The sequence below is a fragment of the Blennius ocellaris genome, assembly GCF_963422515.1.
Source record: "Blennius ocellaris genome assembly, chromosome: 2".
NCBI classification, from domain to species: domain Eukaryota; kingdom Metazoa; phylum Chordata; class Actinopteri; order Blenniiformes; family Blenniidae; genus Blennius; species Blennius ocellaris.
This window is the reverse complement of record NC_137651.1, coordinates 27533167-27559067: the sequence shown is the minus strand read 5'-3', so window position 1 is coordinate 27559067 and position 25901 is coordinate 27533167. Positions and strand designations below refer to the sequence as shown.

General features: G+C 41.6%; 2 protein-coding genes across 2 annotated transcripts in view; both read right to left on the bottom strand.

The window, feature by feature from the left end:
• Positions 1 to 11361, bottom strand: part of arhgap32a (Rho GTPase activating protein 32a) — a 36475-nt gene extending 25114 nt beyond the window's left edge. The window contains exons 1-2 of the mRNA XM_080512338.1: positions 11220 to 11361; positions 785 to 898 (exon numbers count right to left, since the gene is read on the bottom strand). Of these exons, the coding sequence (XP_080368464.1) occupies positions 785 to 873 (89 nt within the window). The 5' untranslated portion in view covers positions 874 to 898; positions 11220 to 11361. The remainder of the gene's footprint in view (positions 1 to 784; positions 899 to 11219) is intronic.
• Positions 11362 to 20576: 9215 nt separating this feature from the next.
• Positions 20577 to 25901, bottom strand: part of igsf9ba (immunoglobulin superfamily, member 9Ba) — a gene marked incomplete at its 3' end in the record, with an annotated part of 74427 nt that continues 69102 nt past the window's right edge. Inside the window, exons 20-21 of the mRNA XM_080506903.1 lie at positions 22200 to 22330; positions 20577 to 20785 (exon numbers count right to left, since the gene is read on the bottom strand). Of these exons, the coding sequence (XP_080363029.1) occupies positions 20577 to 20785; positions 22200 to 22330 (340 nt within the window). The remainder of the gene's footprint in view (positions 20786 to 22199; positions 22331 to 25901) is intronic.

Here is a 25901-nt window from a genome sequence, read left to right as displayed (position 1 = left end):
AACTGTAACTTTGCTGCCGTAAAAGGAAATGCGGTCAAAACGCTGTCCGTCGTACACATCATCAAGAGAAACGGCAGCATTTCCGGTGGGGTCAACAGAAAGCCACAGGGTCTTTTGTGTGCACTCAGAAAAGCAAAGCTCATCTATTCAGAGAGCCATAAAGGCAATCTACCCACAAGGGAGTGCTTCAACAACAACAACAAAAAAAAAGAAAACCTTTACTGAGGATGTGACTCAGTGTGTCCATGTGAGGAGGGTGAGGTCTATTCAGCTCAACTTTCAGCAACAAAGAGACAAGAGAGAGAAAGACGGCGCTCGGATTTGTCACAATGATTCAGCGTGATGACATCAGGACATGAGGCCAAGAAGACCGGCGCACAGTGTAATTTATGTGATCCGCACTGACACAACGAATCACATAAACACAGTGTAAATGCAGCGGTGTGTGTGTGTGTGTGTGTGTGTGTGTGTGTGTGTGTGTGTGTGTGAGCCTGATGAGGCTTGAAGCGGGGACAGTTTGTCTCTCTCTCTCTCTCTCTCTCTCTCTCTCTCTCTCTCTCTAACAGGGTCACGTTTTAGCCCCATCGCCCCGCTGCTCCTCCCTCCATTCACACTCTCTCCGTCCCCAAAGGAAGCGCATGCATGTAAATGAGCGCACGGAGACATAAAACTGAACTTCCAGAAGAAGTGCGGCATCTATGTGGCTTTACATAATTCAGATCAGCTGACATGAAGCGTGGAGGAGGAAGATTTAAAAAAAAAAAAAAAAATGGGAGTAGCTCACCCCTCAAGGACGTCACTACTTCCTGGTTCTCCCTGGGGTCCTAAGGCAGCATTCTCTATCACCGCGGCAACCACGCATCCAGCCTCCATGATGCTGCCTTACTGCAACGGCCCGCTGTGGAGAAACATGAATGGGAGGAGAGGAAGGGAAGAGGGGAGATGGGGAGACGGGAGAGATAGAGAGAGAGAGAGAGAGAGAGGGTGGGTAAACAAGTGGAGAGGAAGAGTTAACCCACTTGAGGCAGCAGCGTGCGCGACTCTCGAGGCGAAAATCCACACAGACTGTAATCTGTGATGACATCATGCTACAGTGCCGAGATCCGCCTCAGTGATGAAGCACGTCGGGCTGCAAATTCACGGCGAGGCTTCGCCCAGAACGTCAGCCTGTTTCTCTCGCCGACACACTCGAGCTGGAACGCACAGACACACACACACACACACGCATGCCGGTCCTCTTCTATTAAAATGTGACGGCCATCACGGACGCTTCAGCACGAGTCCCAGGGGTGACGCTGTGTGACACAGAGTGAATATTTTTCCTTACTTTAAGAAGGTTTGGCCACTTTGACGTGAGATGTTTTAAGAAATGTTCTGCCCCAATTGAAAATGAACCTCCGGTTTATGCGAGATAAATATATAATGGAGGTTGGTTGTTTCTGCCAACTCCTTCAACAGAGACGATACAACGTGGAGTTTAATTGATTTTGGTGGTATGCTGGAGTAAATCTACAAAAATCTGCAAGTTCTCCAATTTACTCCATTTAGTTTAGTGTGGCACTACAAGTTTGCACCACCAGATGGTGTATTGAGTCACTTCAAGAGTAGAAACAGTGAACGCCTGAATGTCTGAAGCCTACGACTATTACTACTACTACTACTACTACTACTACCATAGTTGGTCTCGAGATTTTTTCCTGTTTAAAAACTGGTAAAAAATTAAAAAAAATAAAGGTAAAGTGATACATTAAGAAATGTGCTGCTTGTGTCCGATCTTTTGAATTTGTGCAAAAAACGTAAAAAGCACAGGGATTTTCTGCTTAAAAATGTCATAAATCAACATAAACACTGATGGGTTTTGCTTCTTTGCCTTCAAAAGGAGCATCTTTCACTGGTAACTGCACAACATCATGTAAATGATGCCCTTATTTTGTCTTGAGTCTTGATGATGAAATACAAAAGATGTCATAGTAGTATAATGATATAATAATAACAATAATATTATTAATAATAATAATAATAGTATAGTAGTGACCTTCCTACTCCTTTTTTTCACGCAAATGTAGATTAAGTTGATTTTGTTTAAATGTTTCCTTTCTTTCTTTTTTCATGCTTTTATATTCAGAATAAAAGATTCAATCATTCATAGGAATAAAAGAGTGCCAATGGGAGCAGACAGAGCGTTTATGATAACACCTGGGATTATAGGACAGCAGTCTTGAATGAGATTTGTCAACACCTCTTAGAGAAATCCAATATCACTCAGACATCATTTTAATCTATTGCTCATGAAATATGTGTGATAGTTTGATACACTTAAATGTAGACTTTAGTGGCTCCGAATAGTCTCGGGTAAAAATGTACCCTTGAAATACCAGTCAGGCGGGCCTTATAAAGAGTTAAAACTATCAGGTCACCAAAGCATGTTTAAAAGGCAACAAAATCCAAAATGCTGGGTCACCGATACATTTTTAGAATTCCAGATGAAGATCTGCTCGTTGCATCTTGATTCCTCTTTTTCATGACCAGAGTTCATGATTTGAAGTATCCACACTTTAAAAATGTTAAATGTTTCACATTTGTGATACAATTATACAATGCTGTGGCCACAGGCAGGTATTTTGATTCCCCTTCAAGGCTATTTAACCATATTATGTTATCAAAACCTAAAAATAATCCCTAATATTAATGGTAAACAGTAAAAATATTGATGTTAATATAAATGTACATAGAAGAACCCCCTACTACTGACTAGTCCATTAATTATGCCACTTCACCCGGTTAAAACTCCAAACGTGTTTTAATTAGTTTATTGTTGGCAGGTCAGAAATGTGTGTGAAGCATCTTTAATTGTTTTGTAGGTAATTATTTCACATTTTAACACAAATCTGAAAAAATGTTTTGGGGAAAAAAAGGAAAATCAAGCATAGAATAGAATAGAATAGAATAGAAATTCTTTATTAATTACAGAGGGAATTTCTTCAAAACCAAAAGAATCTTTAAATTTTGGCCTCTCAGTAAAAAAAAAAAAAAAAAAAAAAAATTAAAATCATCTGATTTAATTAACTATTGTAATACTGTACGGTGACAATCTATTTTACAAAAAATAGAGAAAATTTGGAATGTCCACTGTAAGAATATTATTGGGGAAAATCGCATGCATTAAATCCAAATGTTTTGAAATTAATCTGTACTCATTTAAGTGTTTGGTTATTTTTTTATACCAATAAAGTTCAGTTATGTTTACCAGTAATTTGCTTTTTCCTATTTCCAGCCTGTTGGGGCGTCGCAGTAAAATGGATTTGAGCTAGCTTTCTTACACTTATTGAGTATTTTCATTGCATATTATATAAATGTAAAATGTTGCATTTAGAGCTACATGAATAAAAGTATGAAATGTTCTTTCTCATGTGTAAAACTGTGTAAAAGCAGGTTGTGCTGTACGCTCTGCCGTTGTAGCTCTGTGTCAAATAACTCTGCTTTCTGTTGTTTGCACACACTTTTCCCCCTTTAGAAAGGTTGAGAGTTAAACCTAAGTTTAGAATAATTGAGTTTATGTGATGCTCACATGGTGCACGTCCATTCGTTCATTACATTGCTTTTTCCGTATGTCAGCTGTGTGCCATGGACGCTTCTTCACACCAACGCAGACAAACCACTTCACTCTGACGGGATTTCTCATTTCTCATGGCCCAAACTCAGCGTCTTCATGTCTAATTTGATATCCGTTTCACAGGCGTCACTGCAATCCTGATCAACACTCCGTTATAAATCCCGTTAACGCATTAGAACAAACATGTTATCCTTTTATGTTGGTTCAAATCCATTCCTGCAGATCATGATGTATTTCATTGGTCACAGAGGGTTAAAGCAACATGTTTAAAAGGTGTGGATTTGATGCTAATTAGTGATTCTAAATTGCTAAATTGAGTGTGTTTGTGCTGTGAGTGCATCCTGCCTTCACCCATTGTAAGCTGGGTTCAGCCCCAGCGGTCTGTGGCCATAATAAGGCCAATGTCGTATAGAAGAGAGATGAATGGACGACGATAAAGAGGAATTACATGCATGCTTACCCTAATAGGTTCAGGCTAATGTTAATATAAGGCGCTATAGAAGGTTATAGACTCAAACCATGATAAACAAACCATGAACCTATTAAGACATGCATGCATACGTTAGCCTCAGTTGCAATCTTCCCTTGATGTTGTTGCTTTAATCCTCGGCAATAGATGAACTCAATCTGCAGAACAACATAAAATAACGTCCCTGACGCTCGCAGTCTGAAGCAGGTCTTAATGATTCAAACAGTATCAACAGCAGCATATTTCAGCGATTCCCTCCCTTGTTGTATAAACACAAATCCACATGGTTTCAGTCTGCAGGAGGACTGATACTACGAACCCCCCCCCCCCCCCCCATCACTCACTCGCGAAAACTACTCCTCTCTTTATGTACTGTAAACAAACAGGAGGAATGTCCTGATCAAGCAAACTTCTCCTATAACGTTCCCATAACTGCCTCGTAAACATGCTTATTCTTCAAACACTGACTTGAGGGCATGTGGGTGAAATGGCGCCTTCCAACACCTTCTGAAGTCCGGCCCTTGTAAAAGCTGTCAGATTAACACTGACGCAGTTGAACATCCCCCCCCCCCCCCCCCCCCCCTGGCTAATCACCACTGAAATGTTTGGAGTGGATTCACTGGGGCCCGTCCGATGGCAGTAGTAGCAGTTTCCCACCAGCCCCTCCTGGCTCCGAGCCTCACTCAGTTCGCTGTTGACGGACTTCCACAAAGCTTGCTGACTCAGCAGAATGTGAGCCGGCAGACATATCGGACTCCGCTCTGTCCACATCTCATACTGTATCTCCTCTCTAATGGGCAGAGTGACCTTGCTGGAGTGTGTTGCCAACGCAATACACTTACAGAAAATTAATCCACTGTTTAGCTGGGTTACATTGAGCGACGCTCCATGAGGGCCACTTAGGCGGAAAAAAAAAAAAAAAAAAACATCCCTGGAAAGTGGAAAGACGTGAGGAGGATGTTTAAAACCATCAGTATCCTCTTAAATATGTAACAGAGCTGAACTTTGTTTACAATATTCGGGTGAGCTTCTGCTTTAAGGGCACCGAGATTCCTTTGAGTTTCATGAATTCAATGATAGCGAAACGTTGCATGGCACCGGGCACAGAAAATACCTGACCTTGCCGATTGTACAACGTCAGACGGGGAGTCTTTTCAAGTGCAGGAACATGTTGTACAGCACATTGCAGAGGAGGACAGCCAGCTGAGCTGGTGGGTGAGGAGCTAACGACAGCCTGGAGCAACATACAAGGAGCATTGTGAATCTCACGATACATCAAGAGTGTGACTATTTTGGAAATGCCCCAAATAGCTCGAGTTATAAAAAGACCAGGCTGTCATGAGTGTGAAAAGCCCCCCCCCCCCCCCCCCTCCCACAAAAAAATTAAGATAATGGGCAGATGTTTAGGTCAAAAAATAAAACTAAGTCGAGCTCGATACCGGTTTTCATGTCAAGAAACCTCAGAGGTGACGCTGCACGCTGTGTTGGGAGAACCGAGAATAAACCTTCATTGTGCTGCTTGTTCATCACTCATCTCCACAGTAACGACCATCCAAGACGCATGAATGCGAAGAGTCTCTCCACCTGTCACACTTTGAGAAAGAGGTGCTTCTCTGATGTCAGGAGGCTGGAGATAGCGCAGGAACAAAAGGGAGTTGTCCCGCTATCTGATGGCCTACATGGAGTTTTCAAGGAAAATAGGCCAGCCTACACAATCGTGCACGGCGGATCTTCTGAAACCGGCACTGGAGAAAGATGGCCGCCTGTATAATTGTAGCCACGAACAGAGCAGACGTGTCCGAGTGAGTCACAGACACTTCGTCACATATGAGAGGAAGAAGAAAGTGAAAGCCAAGGAAAAGAAGAAAAACTGGCACGTCAACTTTTCAGTAATGATTATACGTGGAACTCCCCCACATTAATTCTAATGCAGCTCCTGTGGATTCACAAGCACATTTGAGGATTTTGACATGCGATTAAAACTTTTGCTGTCACCACATAGTTTAAGGTGGGCTTATAGCATCCTCTTTATAGATCAACTGCTTTGATCTTTTGCTCCAAACCTAGTGTGAAAAACAGCCAAAAACTATGCAATACATTTCCATTTCCCCTCAAAAAATGGTGCTTTTTAAGTGAATACGGTGTCCAAATTCCCCCTGAACATTCACATTTTCATAACACAAATTAATGACATCAGGGAGATGTAATGACAGGGTGAAGTAATATTCAGACTGATCTGTCATCACCTGAGCTGGCCTATATATGTATTATGCAAAATTCACTTTTTAATGGTTTTCCAGCAGCAATCATCACCAACAATACCTGGAACGACGCCCCAGAAGTGAAGAAAGTGTGTCCTCTCTCTCCCTGGCTTGTTTCAGGTTTTAAAAAGTGTGTTGCTCCAACCAGCCAATCAGAAATCAAACCCTATATAGTGTCATCCAGGGTTTAGCCAGTCCCAATCAAGGTAGGCTCCTCCCCCTTTGACTCCTCCCACAATCAGGCAGCGCTGCTCTGACGCATGGCACCACGAAAGGAAGTACTTCCTCCTCTTCCCATAGATGGGCATGTGTGGGCGGAGCCAGTCCAGCTCACACAGACACAGCAGATTCTGAATGTAGCTCTTATTGATCCAATATTCAAATGGAGGAAAATCAAGGAAAAGCTGGATTTGGGACAATAAACTTTGAAATCAACATTTTTGGACCAATTAGACCGAAAATGTTGAAAAACTGGATAATATGAGTTATTTAAAAAAAAAAATCAGTCAGCTTCACAAAACTGTGTAATGTGTTTTACATAGGTATTAATATACACATGTACACAGCTTTACTCCATAGCTGAATATCTCTGGGTGTCGAATGGGGGGCCTTCATGAACATGCATCTCAAAATACGTGCTTAAGGTGAATTTCTGACTTCAAAAGTATTGAGTGTGTGTGGTTTTCTGCCTCGGTGTGTTTTCCCTGTGATGGATGGACCGGAGACCTGTTAGCTTTTCCAGCACTCCGTGAACCCCGGGATGGACGCCGGTCTAGAAGAGTTGTGCAACGTGTGGGTTTTTATGAACCGACGTCTCTGCGACGTGACGCGTTGCCCAACTATTTATTCAGGTTGCTGTTGACCCACAGCACACAGATGTAAGTGTGTGCTCAGGGATGAAAGCAGGGGAGCGACACCTGCATTGAACGGCCCTCTTAAGAAACGTAGCTGCAACATTTCCGTTAAAAAGAGAAAAATCAATCATTTAGTTTCTATAGTTATCAAAAAGCATGTGATTCAACTTTGTATATAGCTAAGTATAGACAGAGGGTAAGGTTAGCGTTCATCTGGACATGCGCTTGTGGAATAAACGCTAAAATCCCACGCTTGCTCTGTCTTTTTTTTTACCACTGAGCTCTGCACCACCTCCTGAGGAAAGTAGCTGCTTTGTTTGCCTGTAGTTGGGGCAAATTGCCTCTTTCAGACATGCTGCAGCTCGAAACCATGCAGGTGGTGGAGATTAGATGGAGCCCGAAGAGAAAGAGGAAAACAGTCAAAACACTCGGGGAGAGCTCAGGCGAACAACAAAAAAAAAAAAAAAAATAGTCTGGTGAATAACATCAGTGAGCAACAGAGTGGGAGCAGTGCTGTGTGGGAATTAGTGCAAATTATAAACTGATGACAGTGTCGTGGAAAAGTACGTCTTCATAAGGTTTCATTATGGAGGTTTCGTCACTCATTTACTTCTTCTGGAGCTAGTTTGGTGTTAACTGGTGGTGCACACCAGACAGTTGGTCTGATTAATTATTATTATTATTATTAAATCAGTATTTTCATCTACTACAAGAAAGACACTTTTTTTTTTTTTACTTTAGCAATGTAGAAGTTCTTGAAACGCTGCTTCTTGAAAGAAATACACACATGAATTAATAATGTTGAGGATAAAGCAGCAGAGCAGAATAAACAACATTTTTGCAAATAAATCACAGCTACTCTGAAGAATCAACTTTGGCTAACAGTGAATCTAACGGCTTCAGAGAGACAGCCTCCATTTCAGTCAGATAACAAGTAACAAAGCTCAAGGAATCGTGGGTAACTGGATCTGTGGCGGTGTTGCAGTGATATTGTTTATTTCCAAAGCATTGGTTAGGAGTGACCCCTGTTTTCAAAAGCACTTAATCACAATCTATTATTAACTCAAACACACCGATTGCAGCGTCTTTGAAGAGGAAGCGGGCCGCTGAGGCCGGCGGGGGGATGGAAGTTTGGTTTTTCCAGCTCTCGTCCTCGGCTCCGAATCAAACGCAGACACACGACGCGCAGCGGAGAGAAAGCCCGGCGGTTGCCATGACAACCCCTCTCCCATCCATCGTGACTTGATGCTCCTCCAGACTGAGGATGAAGTAACGCGACGAGGCAAATGGAGTCTCGGAGGAGCCCCTGACCGGCGGAGCCCCTGACCGGCGGAGCCCCCCCCCCACACACACACACACACACACACACACATCGAACGGAGGAGCATCCCGTCGCGGAGGAGGAGGAGGAGGAGGAGGAGGAGGAGGAGGAGGGGTGCATACGGTGACGGAGGGGGCCGCCATTTGATCCCATAATCTTCTTGAAATGTACTGGAGTGAGATTAACTTTATTTCATCTCGCACCGAGTCAGTTTCAACCGCTCAATCTTTGCCCCGCGGAGTCGCGGTGATCCCTGATGAAGGGGCAGGGGGCGGGCCGAACAGCAGGACGATTAAACCCCCCGCACAACAAAGACCCAAATATTTAATCACCAAGCCAACCTGCCGCTCGGGATCACCCCGGCCCGAGTCCCGCCGCGACGATTCGGCGAAGACACAAGGGAACGCGAGATGAAATACGTTTGATATGCTCAGAGATACAAAGCCGACAACCTTTAACCCGCTCAACACCGAGACTCCCACACAGTGACGCGAGCTGGCGGTCTAATGTAATCCTACACAGCTTCTCTGCTGCAGCTGCAAACTTTGTTCAGCTCATGTTCAGACACAACGGTGTTGACGCAACTCTGTGGTCAAACATCCACGAGGCTGCACTGCTCATGTAGAGTACCAGGCAGGGGCTGCAGGCAATGGTGCCGTTCCTTTCCTTATTTATTACTTTATTCATTGAGGTTGAGTCAGAAAATAGAGGCATGTTTGGAGGATCCTTTATCCAAGAGGAACCTCTGGACGTTTATAGATATGGATAATTATAAATGAACGACAAAGAATTGTGTCAGGTCACGGCGGTAAGATTTACATTGAGGCACCAGAGTAGCAATAATGAAGACTCAATATCTGCAAAGCAACGCTCTGCAGCAAGTTAATTGTTTTACCAGGTAATATTCATTAGTAGTTATAAAAAGACAAAAATAAAAATAGTTTTATATTCAGATTCTCTTTTGGGATACACGACTTTTTAGTTGTTTATTTACTGTATATTTACATTTTCATCATGGTTTTATTTTCGTCCTTTCGAGCACTTTCACTTGTTTTATGTAAGAAATGATAGTGCTCTATAAATACTGTAAGGCTCGTATTACTCTTTTTTTTATTGTTGTTGCGACCAAAACATTTCATCCAGGTGCAGAACGCCTCATTTCCTCCCTGAAAAACCGCGGAACATTTTATATTTTGAAAGGCATGCTGTGACTTTTTAAAAAGATGGAATCTATTTGGCTTCCATTTTGCTTATCCATGAACAAATCAAAAATAATTTAAAATCAACATAAAATGTGCTAATTTATACTTTATAATCAATTCACAAACAGGAAATGAGAGGTAAAGTTTGCATGTTCTTCCTGTGCATGCATGAGTTTTGTCAACAGTTTTATCCTCCAGTTGAAATCGTGACTTTAAATCAGTGGTGAGTGTGGACGTCTGTATGTGATGTGTGAAGCATCAGGGGAGGTAGATTATGAGTTTTACATGTTTTAATGGAAATCAGAGAGTTTCCAGGGGGAAAACAAAACACTGTTCTGGTCAGCTGCAACCAGCCTCAATGAGGTTTATGGAATATGTTATAGATCACTTAATATTGTATGTTTCTATAAAGTATTGAGAGTATAAGGAACACCTCCACCAATATCCAAACGCTCACGTGAAAGTACTTCAAATTTTGACATTTGTCCTTCAAACACACCCAAACCAATTCACTTCATTAGCAAAATAATTTATTTTATTCTGGTCAAATAATTCCAACCTCCTCCCATTAAGAATTAATCAGAGTCAAATACTCAACATGATTGATTCTCAGTAATTGTTTATGATGGTCAAATAGTGAGTACTATTTTTTTTTTTTTTTTTTTTTTTACATTAAATTATCGTTAACAGCTTTTGGGATGAATACAAAAGCGTAACTCTGGCAAATTCTAATTTCCAAATCCTCACAGATAGTCTGCCACCAGCATAACTGTTTTACACTAAACTGTGTCTTTTATTGAAAAATAAATCCAGTTATCAATTGATAAAATCCCACTTTGCAAAGGCGTCCCCCTGACCCCCCCAAAAAACATACTTACACTTGTCATCTGTATCATAACACTTCTGACACATCTGAAATATTGTTATGAAAATGACTTGGTATTAATCACAATTAAACTTTTTAAGTTTATACTCTTTGTGAGCAGATCACTGATTAATATGGAGGACGAAGAAATGTTGACAATCCGTGTCTTTCACACGGATTATCATTTTGTGTCTATATCTGGTGTTTTACAGTGTTTCCATGAGATAAAAACCCCAACATGGAAATTGGTTGGGGTTTTTTTTTTCCTCCAACATGTGATGCAATTGAAAACACATGAAGAGGTCTGAAGAAGACATGTCCAGTGGGAAAACTTCAGCAGCAGTGTACTCTGACCTGTGAGGTCTGAAGGATCACCGGGCAAACACACACATGTATTTAAACACAGACACACACACACACACACACACCCACACCCACACGCGCACACACACACACACACGCGCGCGCAACACGGTGATTAGCGACGGTTCATGTGGAAATAATGAAAATAAACCAGGTGTTTTGATGTCACCTGGCCTGCAGGCTGCAGCAGATCAACACACACACACACAGTGTGTGTGTGTGTGTGTGTGTGTGTGTGTGTGTGTGTGTGTGTGTGTGTGTGCGCGTGTACCTGTGACAGTGCGTTGCGCTCCGCTCCCTCCTCACGTTGATCGCGGCTGCTTCTCCGCCACCGAACATCCCGTCCGCATCGCACCGCAGCGGCCTCACCAGCTGCCGACAGCCGCCCCGCTCACCAGGCGGACCTCTCCGGGAGAACGACCCCCGGCCGGGTGCGGCATCGCTCCAGCAGTGAGTGTGAGAGAGAGAGAGAGAGAGAGAGAGAGAGAGAGAGAGAGAGAGAGAGAGAGAGAGAGAGAGAGAGAGAGAGCGAAAGAGCGAGAGAGCGAGCGTGTTTCCGTGGCTGCGCGCGCGCAGAGCTGCCTGTGCAGCTTCGGAAGCGCGCGCGCACACACGCGACTACTGCGCGGATCTCGTGCCCGCGCTTGGGATGTTTGAGCCTCAGGGCTTCCCAGACCTTTTTTTTTTTTTTTTTTCTTTTATTCAAAGCCGAGCAGCCAGATATGAGGGGGGCGTGAGGGCACGCGAGCCGGTGCTGGATGATGTTCAGCCCATCGGGCAGGTTGTTCTGTTAGGTAACGCCTGGTGCTCGCTTACATAACCAAGTGTAGGTGGGAGGCAACAGTGAGAGGAGTGAAACCTGCTGTACTGATCACTCATCTTCTGCTGGCCCACTGGAGGAGAACACGAGGAATCCTTGTTTGACCTGAATGCGATGCCATCTTTGGTATCATCTTGCTCTGAACTCAACCAGTCTTTACAATACTGTCAAATGTTTTATTTTCAGCATATGCCCATCAATCCATCTATCCCATATTGTGACGTTTTGCACATTGTAAAGTAAGATGAGATACACTATATTGCAATTTGTTTGCCCATTTTTTTTTAAACATTGTGCCTTTCCATTCATTGAATGACCGTCAGTGTAAATATATGTCCAACAGAGACTAAAATATGGATAATAGTCATTTATAGACTTCAAATGCAATGTTTTTTTCCCCAACACATTCACTAATCGTCTTAATAGAAGTATTTCCCCAGGCATCATTTGGAGGAGCACCACCCTGCATGTTTTTCTTGCTCCGTCATGTTTGAATGTGTTGAATCCGTCTCCCTCAAACTCAGATAAGATGCTCCTCATTACGGTCAGGCATGATGGATGGATCTCTCAGAGGTCTGAAGCGTGCAGAACAGCCACCCACCATGCAGGAGCAGGGCTGGCAGAACTACAGCACAACTTCAGTCCTGGTTATATAAAATATAATGGATCAGAGAAAAGAGCAGCCATATATAATTTCTAATATCACAAATGTATTTGTTTTTCTTCCAGCTGATAAAGACATTTGGCATTAATCTGATAAATAAGTTGTGCTCAGCTATTACTTGATATGGGGAAACACCCCCCCCCTCACCCACACCACCAAATATTTCTTATTTTTATATATTTATAGCTTTTCCTCATGACCAGCTGATTTAAACTGAACGTTTCTTGTAAACCAGCTGATTTATCATGGTGACCATTATCACATTTGGTGTCAGATGTGTGGATTTGAGGCAGTTCGGACCAAAGTGACCTACATTCGTCACTTTAGGTTGCCAGATTGCAGCAAATGAAGTCAACCAAATACATCTTGTCTTACAGATTTGAGCCTTGTGAGCACTTCAGTTGTTAATTTTCTCATCCAATTGAAAAAAAAAAACCCTTTGTATTGCACATGAGCCACGTGGCGTCGTAGTTCCTTACAGTGGGAATCTCCTTGGTTTGAATCCTCGCCCGGGGGCCTTTGTGTTCGATGTTTGCTTTGGGATAACTTCAATTCTAATACATATTTCTTCTCTCTTTCATACATTGATCTCACAAACTGCAGCTTAAAATTAGGAGCTCGCTGGTTGAAATCCTACCGCAGGCGGGGTCAACACTGTGGATCTATCCAGCAATCCCTTTAACTACCAGCTCCTCCGGTTGTGTCATCCAGAGCATATCTGGCATAAAAGCGTGTGCCAAATCAAACATGCAAACCTGGATGAAAGCTTGCAAACAGCAGTCTGTCTCAACAGTAATTATCTTAAAGAAATCAAGATGTCAATATAAAGTCCTATTTCTTAACATTTGAGATCACTTCAAGAGGTCTATGTTTGTGTTTTGGGGTGCTAGAGCTGACAGTTGCTTATAATTAATAATGTAACTTCACATCTGTATATCTTCACCTTGTTTTTCAAGTATTTAACAAAAACAACACCTAACTGAAGCAAATGCAGGATATTTATTTGTCTTGTAATGAGATAAAGTCGCTCTCCTGACACGGGCTGTTACCTATGTCATCAGAAGATGTGGGGTTGAAGAGCCTGCTCCCATTCATGGTTTTAGCAGCGGATTAACTGAACTTTTCATTGTCCTCAGGTAAATTCAGACGACCGTTCTTTTGTTTGCTTCCCAGCCTGCCGGAGGGAATTGGAACGGGAGCACAAAGGTCAGTCTGACAGGCCTTATCCCCTCTCAGGTTATTTGTTTTCCTCGCTGCGGCTCCACCGCCGACACGCAACGCACTTCATTCTTAACATCTGCAATGAGACAGCTGGAAATATGATTCAATAAATATTCAAAATTTACTTTTAAAAACAACCTTTTAGCACTCTATATAAAGTTGCATTTCTCAGATTTAAGAGTTAATCAATTGTGATTTCTCAGGGGGAGATATAAAGATACTAAAACCTCTTGTGTTCCTGTGTCTGCGTCCAAGTCTTTAAAAAAAAAGGAAAAAAAGAAGAAGCTCTTGACCTGATTGCAGCTCGCCACACCATCTTCTCCTATTCCTGTCCAACACTTACACCCTGTGTCCAGCCCATGAACTACACCTGCATGCTACAACCCCCCCATTCCCCCCCACAAAAGCACGAGGAGAAAATAAAAACCTCTTTTCATTTTTTTATTATATCAAAATACAAAAATTTGAGAGGAAAATTTCGTATGGGACTAAGCATTTGAAATGATACGGTGACATGAATACAACACTGCTTTCATATTCTCACAGACATGCCATAGATAGAGCATAGATCATGTGCCAGGCCCATGTCTACGTCACGATAAGCCACCGGGTGTGAACCTGTGCGTTTTCCCCTTTAAAAGGCTTGTCACTGTACAGCCAGGCCAGTTGGTGACAGGCCAGAGTGTTAGTATTTTTCTTTTTCTTTTGTCTTCTTTTAAATCTTTTTACATCATAGTTCATTCAGATTTCTGTTGTTTTACTCATTAAAGAAACAAACAAAAACATTTAAAAAAAAAAAATCCATGGCAGTTGAACATGAAGAGTGGGTAAGACATGGTCTCAGACGGTACAGAGTTCACTGGACAGCAGTGTTAAAACCAAAGAAAAAGTAATACAAATATTATACATAAGGCTTTGGTACAGCACCATACAGTATGAGTTAAGTGAAGCCTTGATATACCTGATGCAGTGACCAAACAAAAGTCTAAAAACTGACAGGAAAATAAAAAAAACCCAAAAACATCAGGTTATAAAAGAGAGAAAAGTAAAAAAAAAATTGAAATATTTACATATGAACATTATGGAGACAGATTATGTTGAGAAAACAGAATAAACAACAGGATGTAAACATGTGATGTACAGCACAGGGATCAGTGATGACAGTGAAATGGATGAAGTAAATTTTCTTCCTTTTAAGCACTACTTGGTTTGCTTGAGTATGAGCATTAGCTAAAACAGTCAACGATGTAGTGCTTATTGTAGCCTACAGCAATAATAATCATAATAATAATCATAATAATCATAATAATACATTCTAGTTTCTCAGTGCTGGTACACATGAAAAAACAGAGAATATAGAAAATACTACATATTTCTATTTTCCGTCCAATAACAACCAGCTCGGATGTCCATGAATGATTGCTAAATAGGCGTTTTTGTATTGTCTCTACATGCAAGATTAATACAATTTAAAAAAAATCAAATTTTGTCCTAAGTATCATCCTACCAGCACCTAGTGATGCACTAAAAGCTGTAAGCAGAAAAGTTTCAAACGAAAAAAGAAAAGAAAAAAAAGAAAACAGGAATAAAATAAATACAAAAAAACCCCCAAAAACCCAACAACAACAAAAAAGTAAACAAAAAAACAGAGCGAACAGTACGTCCAAAGCAGCCCTCTTTAATGCTGTACATGTTTCTGTTGGATATGCAAAAAAATAATAAAAAAAAGAAAAAGCCCGGAAGATGACATCCTTTCTTTTGAAAGCCATTCGTAAGGATGTGTGAGCTTTTTTCCCCAAAACCTTTTCTACCAGGAGGGTCGATATCGAAGTGGGCTGATGGAACTACTCGTGGCTCTACTGTACAGTACCAGAGGGACCTTCAAAAAGGTGGCGGGGTGATCTGAGACGGTTACGCCCCCCTGCAGTAGTGTGCTTGACAAAACCCAAAAAACAAAAAAAAAGTCCTACAGGAACGTTTGTAAGAAAAGGTTATGTTTCTCCTTTTTTTTTTTTTAGGCTGGGTTAATATTCTCGTTTATCATCACAAATATACTTTAGAGGGTACCTTGGAAGCACAGACAGACATCGCAAACACACGATAGAAAACAGGTCATCTTGAAATTCATTTGAATGTCACAAGTCTCTATTATTTGAGGTTATACTACTACTTTCCAGTATTGTCTATCACTGTCGTCACACCATGGTACTGTTATGATGAGGACCAATAGTCAACCGGCGGAGCCAGTTTTAGTTGCTCGAACACACTGGGGCCCCGAAGAGTTGCTCGTGGAAACGGAAAGACAACCCCCCCCCCACCCCCTCCCCTCCCCCCGAACAAAAAAAAAAAAAAAAGAAGTAAAAAAAAAAAAAAATGGTTAGACCTCTATTCTACAGCACCACAAAGTTAAACATAGCACCGAGTCGTAATGTTCAAAGCAACTATGCCCTAACACACTTTTTTTCTCCATCGAAACTAATGTAAACACAATTTCCTCCACAGCACATATTGTACATGACTATAGCATGTCCTCGACTCGCAGGAAAAAGTCTCCGTCGGTTTTATTTGCTTTGGACACGTGAAGGCGAAGAGATCTGGAGCGAATCTACATGTGTGCTCATGAACGGGCAGAATACAGTATTACTTTTATTCCAGAAATATTATAAGAGGGCGACACACTTCTGCTTCTAAAGCTTTTTCCAATGGGCATTCACGTACTATACATCAGAGAAAATACTACTTCAACTTGTGCAGCCAGCGGGCTATGGCGATAATACACTGTACGGTACTAACATTAAGTCTTCTTTTCTTCTCAGGTAAAATAATGTCTGCTAAAGTATGACAAATTAGGCACCTTAAAAATGTTTTAAAAACATTGTCCACTTAAAGCCGTACTGTAAGCAAATACTTTGATATATAATCTAATTTCTTTTTCCGTGGGATCTGTCCCGTCTTTTCATACATCCCTATACAAGAACATCTTCCTGTCGAACATGGTTTGATTTTATCTTTACAAATACAATACACGCCATGTACAGTACATAACAAATATAGATTTTTTTTTTCTCTCTCTCCTCTCGTATCTTACACGGAACCAATTTGTTAAAGTAGAACATGTACTTTGACGCTTCACTCTCAGGCAATCACCACTTTTCTCGAAAGTCCCGACGATTTCAGCGAGCGGACGTGGAGTCGATTCATTCCCGTTGGATATTCGGCAGATTTGTTTGGAAGGAATCTGGTTCGATTGATATGTCTCGGAGCAATTCAACCACACACACGAAGTACACACAAAGAACAGACATCGGCGGTTGGTAGATTACTCCTTTGTTCTGCGGCGTTTTGTCGGCAGTGCCTTTTGGTAAAGCCGAAGCCGTGCTGCGCTAACGGGCGCGGTTGGCTTTGTCTGACAGAGACGTAGGAGTGGGAACAGAAAACAGGGAGGCAACTGACAGTGACGCTAGTCTTTTAATTGCCTCTACTCTGCGCTACACAGGTACACCCGCGTGCCAAATTATAGCAAATTAACTGTACTCACGAAGCAAATGCAGTGTTCACGCACCACTGGGAGCCAAACACACTCTGGGCCTGGAAGTTGACCTGCTTTATCAGAGTGTCAACTTATGTAATAATGGAATGTTCAACCCATCATGTCATTTTGTAATAATATTTGGAGCGCAATTTGTAACAAACTTGATGCATATTGCAGCGGTTATTTCAAAATGTGTGATACATTTGGCCTTTTATCTATTTAAGATGGACTAGAATTCGACGTCACTCTTTGCTTTTGCTCACGTCCCGCCAACACAGCGATGGTAGAGCGCGGGACCTAAATCAGGTTGAACTTTTCAGATCAGCTGCCATTGTGGCTGGTAGATTTTTAAAGTTACAAACCAATCAGTTATTTTTCCACCATCAATTCTTTTTTTCTTTTTCTTGAGTGAATGAAACCAGGTTGTAAGAGTCACTGAGTTAATTGAATCATTTTGTAATAGCTGTTGCAATATGTGACCGATTGGAAAATGCGTTCCAAGAATTTTATGACAAAACTCCTGCGAACTTCCAATCTCAGGTCTGCTTCTCTGGCCTCTAAGTTCACTGCTGCCTCCAAATAGTGAGGACCATGCCTTTGTGGGATGAGCAGCAGAGCCCAGTGTTGTCCAGTAGGTTACATCTATGACAAAATGTTCCGTCTGTCGACGCCAAACAATTTGTCCCCTCTTCAACCTGCCGGCAATCCTGAACTCAACTCCGGTCAACACTTGTGGGAAAATAAAGGAAAGTGTTGCATCGGCCCGACCACAAGATTTAACAAGGGAAACTTCCCACATAGTTTCTGCTGCTCATCCCACAAATGCATGCTCTATGCAAATGTAGCACTATTTTTTATTTGACTTATTTATTTACTCTTTAATTTTTTTTTCTCTTTTCACTTATTTTTGTAACTAAACTTATGTGGCCATGCTTGTTTGTTGTTTTTTGTAGTATCTTTAAAAAAAAGAAGAAGAAGAAGAAATTACCACAGGCCATTGCAACTGACTGGTAGAACATTTCATCTGTGAAATTCAAATAATTAAAATTGGTGCTATGTACAAGAGAAGTAAACTTTCTAACAGTGTAAGATATACACCAGTGAAATTGAAAATCACTTGATAAAGTTATTTGATTTGTCATCCGTTTCTAAACTGATAAAAAGTCAAAAGTTTGAATCATTTTTTTTAACATTTTGATTGTTTTGCGATGCTATCTGTTTTTGAAAAAGGCTCAAAATAATATAGTTTATGTTTAATAAAGGTGCAATAAATAATTTTAATGTTGTTTTCTAACGTTTTAAGATGCACCAGTTTGGTTCTTCCACACGCTGCAGAAGCTCCTGTTGGTTAAATGGATAATATGTGAACCGCTGACATTGGCAGAGAGGATTTACACAATCCACATATTCTTTGCTTACTCACCCTACAAATGCAGCACAATTTACAAGGACATTTAATGTTAGTTGCCAGCAATTTAATATTAGTTGCCAAGAAGCATTGTTAAAACAAAGAAGTAATCCACCAAACCAAGAAGTCCTTCCAATAAATTTAGATTTAACAACACAAGGAAAGCTGTTGTTTGTAACCGTCAGAGCAAAAGAAAATTCTTAAAAAAAATAAAAAAAATAAAAATAAGCGAGAGAACTTGGCTTGGGAAAAAAACCAACAAAAAACTGCACAAACAGGAATTTAGACTTAACGTGCCAACTGGTCATCTCAGCATTCACAGCTGCACTGTGAGCAACATAACGGGTCATTCAATGTACTGCGACATTGGGACATTCATCTCCTGTACAGCAAAACATACATTCATTATCGGTTAGTGTCGGAAAAATCAACAGACATACAGAGAAGTAGCTAGCAAGTAAATATACAGTTGTTAAAGATAAACAGTCAGGGTGGCCATTGTTTGAGTTTTTCCCATTGCTTTTGAACGGCTTTACGAAGCAATCACATTCTCTTCTACCAGCTGATGTTAAACATTAACATCGTCACCGTTATTTAGTCTTTTTTTTTTTCTATTTGCATTTAATCTTGTCGCACAAACGGTGCTTCAGTACTTTTCCTCTACAGTAAAATGTATTCGCTATCCCCCTCCCCCAAGTCTAAAATGTCTTTATTTTTTTTTTTTCTTTCTTAAATTTATTGTGGTTCTGTACCACGACTTGGATACACACAGTTGAAGCAGGTTAAAAGAAAACTGAACACGAGTTATGCATCTTGCTGCAGCAAGTTGTCTCATGTGTCCTTGGCAGAGAAAGTAAAAGCAAACAGAATCCTGGAGTCCCTCACTCCCCCTGGAGAGACAAATATATGAAGGCGAAGGAAAAGGCAAGTTTATGTTAAATTAAAATGAAAACAAAAACACCAAAAAATAAACGAGAAAAAAGGCAAAAAAAAAGGCACCTTGAAATGTGCCACATTTCACAAATGATTCCTTAATAATGAAATACATACTACAGTACACGTCACATCTTTCTACCCCCGGTTCTCCTGACCTTTTCAGTCCAACCGCTGCTGACCATTTAAGTCCCAAATTCATTTGAGAGATCTCTTAAAGGCTTCGATGTTAACGTGGCGCCGCAGTGCAAACACACCCAGCGCTGAAATTAAGACTCAGTAGTCGAATGGTTGGCATTGGATCACAAACTTAAACAAAAGACATTATGCCAGCTATCACTGATAATTTAAAAAAACAAAAAAAAAAAAAAAAAAAAGCGTCTTAATCAGATAAAGTTAGGCCATATTATTCGTTTCTATGAGTGGTGTGTGATAAAAAACCTTTTTAACCATACGTTTCATAGGTAAAAAGGTCAAGTACGTACAAGTATACCACAAGAATTACAGCAACTCTGCGTTTACTCTGAGGTATATTTTGTGGTAAGAACCCTGTGTTTAAATACTGACACTATTTGTATTGTAGGAAAGGTAGACTTGTGTCCCTGTCAGAGGACGCACCAGGATTAACAGTACGCTGTATCGCTGAAAAACCTAAAGTTATGGACCCCTCGATGACCAGTGAGTGAAAAATCTTTAACGTGTTGTGACATACTCAACCAACACTTTTTTTTTTTATTACTGTAGTAGGAAGCTTCATTCCCTTGTTTTACTATTTATATACATTATATATTTTCAGAGCATTTTCAAGTGAAATTCCTCAGAGACAAGTAGTGGTGACAACTCGTAAAAAGCCATTGTTCCTATCTTGGGATTAAAACTTCCAACCCCTCGGAGTCGTCGCCCCGATGTTTCCCCGCTCCCCAGAACACAGATGAGACGTTTTAGAGATTATAAGAAAGGTATTTGTTTGATGGCGGGGGCGTGGGGCAGGGGGGGGGGGCGAGGTTGGGGGGAGTTGAGTCGAGTCCAATGGCTTGGTGGACACACGGTTCAGCGGAGAGTCCCGTAGTTTGGCCCCTCAGAGTCTGCGCTGGCCAGGATGCCTGTCTGGTCCTCCTCGGACTGCCTGCGGTGCAGGAAGGAGGTCAAATAGAGATAGGGGTTCTTCTTGTTTTGCCTTTTCCTCTTTCTGCGGAAGCTGAGATCCTCTCCCTCTTGGGGTGTCTGAGATTGCTGCTGGGTCTGAGAGGGAGAAACACCTGGAAGAGAATGAACCCATCATCGATCAACAAACAGGAGTCCAGCGACAACAGGACAACGCTTTCAAGTGAAAACACCTGCATGGCAACGTCTTGACAACAATCTCACATTGCAGACCGAAGGTGACCAGCATCAATATGCTGTTATGATGTTGAAGTCTGAAGGAATCGTTGAAAAACCTGGCTCGCTCATTCTGATGGTCAGTCGGCTCTGAGCTGAGCTACCGGGGTCTTTGGCCACCTCGGAGTTTGGTTCAGCAACGGTTTCTTTCCTGTTAGAGCGAGTTTTTCCTGTCCGACGTCGCTCACGCAGAGAAGAGCGCCCTGAAATGACTTTGTTGTATTTGGCACTATATAAATAAAGTTGAGTTGAATTGTTAGCCTAGCTTAGCCACCGGCATGGAAGGGGTTCTGTCCGGGACGCACATTGTTTTAATGTCTTTTCTATGTTCCATGTCCATGTTCACAACCTGGCTAACTAGTTCTCATACAGTCTATCTGCGCCCTCTGGTGGATGCGGGGGGAAGAATTGCTGAAAACAATTTGGTTTTCATGTCGGGCCACTAGCGGGTGCTGTTTGTAAAGTACATGGACATTTCAAGTAGGATTGCTACAACAGGTGGCTGTGAACTATAAAACTACCAAGCCGTCTTCTTCTTCTTCTGGGTTTCAGCAGTTTGCATCCATAAAGTTGCATTACCGCCACCTGCTTTTTCTATCTATCTATATTGTTTCCCACCGCTCTCGTCGCCCATGATGACTGTTCCCCTTCTTCTTCACTTGGGTTCAACGACAATTAGCGTCGGTGAAGATAAAAAAGAAAGAAAGAAAGAAAGAAAGAAAGAAAGAAAGAAAGAAAGAAAGAAAGAAAGAAAGAAAGAAAGAAAGAAAGAAAGAAAGAAAGAAAGAAAGAAAGAAAGAAAGAAAGAAAGAAAGAAAGAAAGAAAGAAAGAAAGAAAGCAAGCAAGCCTTTTCAACTACCAAGACCCAGGAGAAGACTGACTGGGACTCATGACACTCTGGAGGTAAACGTTGTTGTTATTCTACTGAGCATGTGCAGAAGAACTGTTTACTACGGCCGTGGTGCGCCACAGCAGCGTCTCCGCGGAGAGAGAGCCAAACTTTCCCATGACGAAAAGTTCCACCTTGGGAGGCGTTTTCCAAAAAATGGCATTTTCAGTTGCTCAGAGCGCCGTTGTTACATAAGGAACATTTCGCATTTTCACTTTTTATTCTGACCGCAGGCTCTAAGGAGCATCGCTGAAGGCGGCCACCATCTCTGTTATTGTCAGGTGAACGATGTCAACTTGGAAGCAGGACCGATCCCCACCCCAGCCCCCGGCTGCAGGAGAAATTGATCAACTGTACCCCAGTAACACATCCAGCAGTCGCACATTTCTCTCTTCAGACTAACCTGTTCTCCACCTGGAGTTCGTGTTGTTATTGTTGTTGGCAGCCACTCCCTTGGCTTTAGTAATACAGTGGTGCAGCAGTGCTGGTAAGCTCTCAGACCCGGCAGTATCGCGAGACGCACCTAGAGGTTCCCTGGGAAGACGAGAGACAGCACAGCACACGTCGCTCCGCGTTAATCGCACGCTCGCTTCCGTCACAGGCAAGAAGTGAAGAGACAGAAATGACACGATTCATTGTTGGGTTTTTTTTTTCCAGTCAGTGCTATCGAATGATTGGATGAGCTCCTCGAGGGCTATTGAGAGCTCTCTCACTAAAAGATGATGGATTTTCCACTTTCTACAGGCTTTGATGGATGACAAAAGTTAGATTCAAAGAAACGGAGAGAGACAGATAGGGCAAAGAATGAGAAAGAGAAAGCCAAAGGAAGAATAGTGGACAAAAGGTGGCAGTGGGTTTGGTGAAAATTATCGGCTCTACGTTCATTCTCAAGCAATCATCACGTTAAAGACCCAGCCTCAGATTTGTGAGGAGTTGTTTTCTTTTTCGTTGCTCTAACTTGTAATAATTCAATTTGGACTCAAGTGAGTAATTTTTAGGAAATTCAAGGAACAAGAGCTCAGTCTGGGTCTCCAAACTGTGACTGCTTTAGAAATGCGGGCAATATTGGTCTCTTTGTTGTATAAAACTCATAAAATGAAGATAGTTTCTGGAACTGTAAAACTTCTGTTCCCGGTAACAATTACTATTTTTAGGACAGGGTCTGCAACCTTTAAACCTTGAAAGAGTCAAATATATGTATTTTTTTTTAGATATTTCCATAAATTCAAGTCAAAACTGTAGAACCACACACCACGTTGAATTGTTGTAGGTGCAGCTGTCGTATATTTCTTTTTAACTTTCTTTTAATTCTGTGTGTGTGCTTCTCCAAGGTGCAAAGATTATGATCCTCAGCGGAGGTTTTGGCAGCACATACGCCGAAAAGGTCATGCAAACGTGCTGAGAATTTGGGAAAAGTGTGCAATGACTTTGTTCACAATTCGGCAAACTGTTCAAAGTGGATGGGATTTGGGTGAAAATAATTTAACTGGTACTTTGCTGTCAGCAGTGAGCGGGAGGCAAGTTCTGTTGAACTTACCGTATTAAATATGTACAATATGCAATCAATTTAGCCCAGGAGTGTAAAACTCTGTTACATTTAAGGGCCACATACAGCACAATTTATTTACATTTTGGTCGAAACATTAAAATTACAGCTTTTATCAAATATGATTGTGTGCAAAAAACAAAAAAACCAAACTACCTTTTACAACAACTCAAATATTCTTAAGTGATAAAAAATCCAACCTGCTAGTGTTTCCTGATGAACAGCTCAAACTACTATGAAAAATGATGGTTGAGTGAAATCCACAGTGACGCCCAGCACACATCTTGATAATGATGTGGTGGCAAAAGAGAAACGTCCACTTTTAAATGTATTTTGGAGGAAAGGGTGAAACAATGATGTGCATTTAGCAGGAAAAACACTATGTATGAAATAACAAGCACAAAAAAAGCTTGATAAAGTCAATTAAGAAGTTGATATCAGAACTAGTTTCTCCATACCTAAAGCACCACACCACAGCTATGACCGCTACAGACAGAATAAATGAATACAATATATAATGAAAAAAAATGCATTACCCAGTTTTGCTCGTGTATTTACATACATTTTTCTGCTTGTACTTCCTGCTAAATGGTGTCAGATGTCTCATCTTATCTTGAGCTCAAAAATATGCATCCAATAGAAACGCTTACAGCTTGACAGGCGTTTCATCAACACCAATAGGAGTGCAGCCGGAGAAAATCAGCTGGAGTCACTCAGGTTTGGATCATACCCACTTTACTTTGAAGTTTCTTTCTCTAAACACATGACACATCCTTATAAGAGGCTTTTAACCCTCTTCAGACATGTTGTCCATTCCACTGCTTTCTGGTTGTCATTGAAAATGTTAGCTCTCATAGGTGATCTAGTGGTTGTGGATCATTGGTGACACATGAATATAAAAGTTAAAGGAGGCTTTCTTCATCAGTGGTTTGGTTTGGTGAATAAAGAATCCCAGCCGAGAGATGCACTCCGGCCACATTAAAGATGGAGGCACTTTACATGTTTTACTTATCGACAGACGGCACTGGACCCCGCGCAAACAACTCACCTGCAGCCCTGCTGGTTCAGCACAAAACGTGTGTAAACGAGCTTTCGCCACTGTGTGAGTGTTGTTACAGAAAAAGGCTGCAGACCCTCGCAGTGAGGTGCGTTCAGTCATCGTTACTCCGACTGCATTCCTCACGTGAAGCCGAACAAGAATCGAGAGCAAAAACTGAAGAACTATTTTCATTTTATGAGTGATACATGCTAAGTTGAATGGAAATAATCAATGTTTAATCGGCACAAAAAAAAATAAATAAATAAAATAACCACATCAAGTCAAACTGTCTTTTTGGTTCAGAGTCTGTTTTGGAAGCAGTTTTACCTCGTACCGAATACTCTGGTTTTTGCTGTCCATCTCTCATAGAAAGATGCATTAAACGTTAAAGAACCTCACAAACACTTAAGTTTCACGTTCATGAGGCCCAGTGGCGGCTCACTTTGCCTTTCAAAGAACTGAATACAAACAGCCTCAAAACCTGACTTAATGCTTTCATTAAGTCAGGTTGTTGTGCCAAACATGTATTGTTTCAAAAGGCATCGGAACACAAAGCTTTAGAGATGCTGTCCATCATTTGTCACTGTGGAGAGAGAGATTGAGAACCGTTAGCAGGGAAGGGGGGGGGGGGGGGGGACAAGTCGGAGAATGTGCAAAAAGTCCTGGACAGATAGAGAACATTTCCATCATCAGAGGCCACAGCGTGTTAAAATATAGTACATTTCCATAGACATAAACACTATACAGCACACTCTGATAAGAAACATGAACACTGCGTACAGAGGCTTCACCATGCTGACGGGAGGAGATGGCAGGAAGAGGAAATGGCCGTTAAAGAACAAGTCACATGACAGGAGGAGGAAATGGCCATTAAAAAACAGTCACATGACAGAAAAAACGAAAGCACTTAGGACGACAAATGTGACAAAGAATTTAGTTTGAGAATTGTTGTTATTTGTTTGGTCGTAGAGAGAAGTTTAGAGAATGCATGCATGGCATTTTGCACATGGAACAAAACTTTAAAGGGGAATACTCCAGTCTATCATTCATGTGCGCCCTCTATTGATTCAAGGCTTTTCTTTTCTTTTCTTTTCTTTTTTTTCTCATTTTGAAGCAGGGAATCATGTCTGTATTCAAACAATGAAAAAGACAAAATGCTTCTCCGCAGTCCAAAACCACTCCTCGTGCTTGCTCACGGAGAATAATGGCGGCAGCCTGCGCCTCGGCAGGCTTACTGTGCCAACGGGACTGTGCAGATAATGTGTCCTGCAGTCGTTATTACCATTAGTTGTACTTCACTTGAATCCAGCACAGAGGCACAACCCAAAGCGATTCCCCTTTAAAGGAGAGAGTGATTAGAGCCCTCCCCCTGCTGACCCCTCCCCTCTCAGACATGGGTCCGACCCTTACCTATTGCGGCGTAGGGGACCGGGTCACAACAACGCTGCCCAGATAGCTGAGATCAATCAAAAACAAATGAGGTAAGACCCTTACCCTCTATAAAAGCAGCAGCAGCAGCA